The sequence below is a fragment of the Quercus robur genome, chromosome 9 (assembly GCF_932294415.1).
Source record: "Quercus robur chromosome 9, dhQueRobu3.1, whole genome shotgun sequence".
Taxonomy (NCBI): domain Eukaryota; kingdom Viridiplantae; phylum Streptophyta; class Magnoliopsida; order Fagales; family Fagaceae; genus Quercus; species Quercus robur.
Genome location: NC_065542.1, coordinates 41,247,027 through 41,251,506, shown reverse-complemented (window position 1 = coordinate 41,251,506; position 4,480 = coordinate 41,247,027). Strand labels below are relative to the sequence as shown.

General features: G+C 36.4%; 1 protein-coding gene across 1 annotated transcript; it reads right to left on the bottom strand.

Annotated features, from left to right (window-relative positions):
- Positions 1–276: 276 nt before the first annotated feature.
- LOC126698399 (eukaryotic translation initiation factor 2 subunit alpha homolog) lies at positions 277–4,480 on the bottom strand. Its single transcript, XM_050395585.1, has 7 exons — positions 3,890–4,480; positions 1,727–1,783; positions 1,561–1,647; positions 1,336–1,482; positions 1,107–1,211; positions 765–863; positions 277–637 (listed from the first exon to the last, which is right to left on the bottom strand). The coding sequence occupies exons 1-7, from the start codon at positions 4,271–4,273 to the stop codon at positions 488–490; spliced, it is 1,029 nt and encodes a 342-aa protein (XP_050251542.1). The 5' UTR covers positions 4,274–4,480; the 3' UTR covers positions 277–487.

Sequence of the window (4,480 nt, the reverse complement as noted above, 5' to 3'; positions counted from 1 at the left end):
TCAACTTAACATAATGATCAAGTGTTCATTATGAAAACCGAATAATTAAGTGCTTTCATAAACTCAGAAAAAATAAAGAACCAAAAAATTAAAAATGTTTTCATAAAGTGTTCATTATGAAGAGTTATGGGCAACATTACTAGGGTTTAAATAATATATTTTCCTAATAACTTAAAACGGGGAAAAGTGTAGTCATTTTGAGCACAAGACTCGAGATGGGAATAGACTACGTACAAAGTAGAGTACTCGTACACAGCCCCCAGGCGAAAGCACACGGAACAGAAGCAGGTTTTTTCACGTAAGAACATACAGTATTTCTGTTGAATAAATAGGTACAATGTTTCCTACTCAAAAAAACTGCTTAATCATTGGTACGTTGGCAAAATACCTCAACAGTACAGAGTCTGAAATTGGTTGTGTAAAAGAGCCAGTTAAAAAACACAAGAACAAAAATATTTTAAGAAAAAAAAAATCCCTCTATGCTATTTCACTCTGTTATGCCGGCATTCTCCACATCAACTTCTCCCATTCCTGTGTCTTCCTCCTCTTCACTATCCTCATCACCACTCAACTCTTCATTAGCTTCGCGTAGCTTGGCCATGTGCTCAGCAAGTAGTTTGTCATCCCGTTCACTCACCTAAAATTGATGCACAATATCAGAAACAAAAAGAAAAATAGCAAGTTGTTATGCTAAGTAGAAATCTATTTCGACAAAAACATTGTCATCCCGTTCATCAAGTGTTAAAAGTAAGAGTGACACTCACCGCTCTGGGTGCCTCCTTCACACCAAGTTTTCCCTTGTGCTGTTCTATTGCTTCAGTGCAAGCTATAATTGCTCTGTTGAGAACCGCTATTCCTTGCTCCTGTCCAATCCAAGAAAGAAGTCAATTTCATTTTTAAAAAATTAAAAAACAGCTACAGACTAATAGATTCTACAATTGCCTCCAAAAATGTTAAAGATAAGTTTGCTAAGTTTCCCTAATCTTAGTAAATTGTATTTGATTAGCTAACTAGTTTAGATAAAAATGAATTTCCCTAATTGTGTATATTTAGGGGGCTAAATATAAATAATCGCATGAACACTCAACAAAGGGTTTGCACAAAACCTTGTCAAGAGTCTGAGTGGTTAGAACATAAAGTGGAGGAGCAACCAATTTTATTTTAACAGGACAGTCATCATTGCCAGCAGCTTCAGCTTTTCGCATGGCATCCTGCAACACCAAAGATAAAAAAAAGTATAAACAGGACAGCAATTTCCAACTCAATGGCTTAAAAAAAATCACACACAGATGTTTAAAAATGAAGGCCTATCATAGAAAGAACAAAGAATAAGACCTTGATGTGAAGAACGCCATCAAATTGAAAGCATTTCATTTCAATGTCAGCCCGAATCTTCAAAGGTTGGGGTGTCATTCTTCTCCTAATGTTTTTTACTAGAGAATCTTTCACTTCCTCCGATAATGCAGGAACCACCTTAGTTACCTTTAAAACAATTTTAAACACAGCTTTAGTCATCAACAAGAAGAATGTGCAATAAAACATTTCACAGAAAAAATTTACCTCCTGTCCATCAGGACCAATTTCTTTGACTTCACGGGTAAGAGTATTCAGAACAGTATCAGGATCAGTCACAATAATTTTGAATGCCTGCACATAATACAGATTAGGTCCCCTACTGCAAATTTAGAAGATAAAAACTGCCTCCCAAAGTAATGAACATTCTCACCTCAAAAGCATGACCATATTTCCGGTATAAAGGCCAGCCAACATGGATATACAGATCCTGAAATAAGTAACTTCCATTTAGTAATAACCAATGCAAAGAATGAGAACAAAATGTTAAAATCACCATCAGTCAGTAGTTTGGACAAGCATGCAACATTAAAAGGACTTGCATACCAAAAGAAACATAACTAAGGTTTTTGTACAGCTGAAAGCCTGAAAGAAAGTTGCCAACAACTATAATTATAAGAAAAAATTACAATATGTGGTTGAAAAAAAAAAGTAAAAAGAACAGACCAAGATCTCATGCTTTTCTAAAAAACATATGCTGTTTTTTATACCCCAAATAAACCCAGTCTTACACGCACTTAATGGCAGGTCGAATCTAATGAGTTCAACCAGCAATTTTAGTGCAATATGCATATACACACACATGCAACCAGCAAGTTTAGGCTCTACTATTAAACGAGAAAAAAAATATTATATTTTTTTATGATTTATAAAAAAATTATATATACTTATATAGACATGAGATTGGATTGTATAAGTTGGTAAATAGATTCAAATGACATAAAATTATTATTTGTACTTTATTGATTAATAAATTGTCCATTTGTAGTAAAAATTCATAGATTTGTGAAGAGGTAAAACATTTTGGTCATGGATTTCCTTTAATAAAGTAGCTTGTGAACAATATCTAGCTTGTTTGACAAGAAAACGAACCAAAATTGAACATGTAATCTTATTTGGTGATGAACTCAAACTCAATTGGAGTTCACAATAAAATTAAATGAACAATGCTGAAATTTTCATACTTGTCTTGGTTCAGCCATTTACAGCCCTAATTAGAAGAAATTGCAAGTTGCCAACAGAGAACTGCCTAATACAGGATCTAAGTGTCAACACAGAGGGAAACCTTAATCAAATTAACAGCTTAAACCCAAACTGGAGAGTTTGTATCTCTCTCTCTCCCTATCTCTCTCTCGTGCATGCACACACCCATTCATAATTGCATATGCTACTGCTATATGGCAATGCATCATAGGAAGAAATTGCAAGTAGCCAACAGAGAACTGCCTAAAACAGGAACTACAATGGTTTTCCTAATATGCTAACAGAGAACTGCCTAAAATAAGCACTAGAATGGTTCTAATCCCTACTAAGTGTCAACAGAGAACTGCCTGATATTACTTGCTTACAATTTGCAATCTACCAAGTAAGCAAGTAATTTTAAAATATGAAACTGCTTCATCCAGCAGCAACAATGGTAATTTAACCAGAACGTCATCTCAACATTAATGCCAGTTTCATAATTACAGCAACATGTGACATGATCATATTCACAATTTTGCTTCTTGGCCTTAATTAAACATACCCTAAAGGCCAGTAATCCCCAATTATTGCTACTATACACATTTAAACCAGAAACAACCATTTTTGCTTAGTTGAAGCAAACTTTCTCATTTTTTGAAACTCATACTCAAATTCTATTCATCACCTCTCCCCAGTTTTGTTAGTGCCCAAACAATCAAACGAGGAAAACTAATCAATGAAGAATTAGCAAATAAAATAGAAAAACCCCCCCAGAACAAAGAACCCCAACATCATAAACCTAATACGCATCATTCTTCTAAAACCCTAAAATCCATCAATTTTGAGACAAACGCAAACCACCCACCCAACACAATCACATAAGCCAAACAACTCATACTCTAAAACCCAAAGAATCAAAATTCTACACAAAACAAACAAACAACAAGAACAAGATCAAAAGACAGGGAAATGAAAAACGAAACCTATCAAACTAAATCAAATATTCCCACTCAAAGTCACTTTCTCCAGTTTTTTCTCAGCTCCCAAACACTCAAACAAGAAAAACCTCAATCATATTCGCTAAAAAATAAAAACCCTAAAATCATACATACACCTAAATATCTTTCTCCTAAAACCCTAAAAAATAAACTCCTCAATCCTAGAATCAAAAAACGAAGCCCATCAAACTAAATCAAATATTCCCACTCAAAGTCACTTTTCTCCTGTTTTCTCAGCTCCCAAACACTCAAGCGTGGTAATAAAGAACCCTAAAATCAAACATATGCACGGTAAAACCTAAAACCCTAAAAACACAAAGCTCCTCAATCTAGATTTGAGTAAAAGCAGCTTGTACCTCCAAATCGATAGACATAGTCTCAGCGACGTGACGCATAATGGAGTGAACAAGCTTGCTCTTATTGTACCTCTCCTCGCAAGCCTGGATATCTTCTTCGGAGACTCTCCTCTTGCTAAGGTCGATGTAGCCCTTCTCTTTGTCGACACGGAGCACCATCACGGGCTCGATCCGACCCACCTTGATGAGACTGCTGACGCTCCGAATCCGACGCCGTGAGAGCTCGGAGAACAAGATCATGCCCTCGATGTTGTTGTACTCGAGGAGTGAGACGTAGGCGCCCATGTCGGCGATGTTCTTCACCTGAATCATCACCGCCATGTCAACCTCAGGGTACTTCGCCTCGTACATTCGGCACTCCAGGTTTGGAGTTTGCGAAGCCATGGCTGTGTCTGTGTCTGTGTTTTTGAGAATTTTTTTTCCCCTTCGAGGAGGATTAGGGTTTTTGAGTGATAGAAGATAAGAGCTTTTTGGGGTTTGGACTCTCACACAGCACAATATTTGAGATGCGTTGCAGCGTGAGAGAGTGAGAGAGAGAGCGAGAGAGCGTTGTATTAATGAGAAGAGAATAATTGTGATTGTACAAGGCCA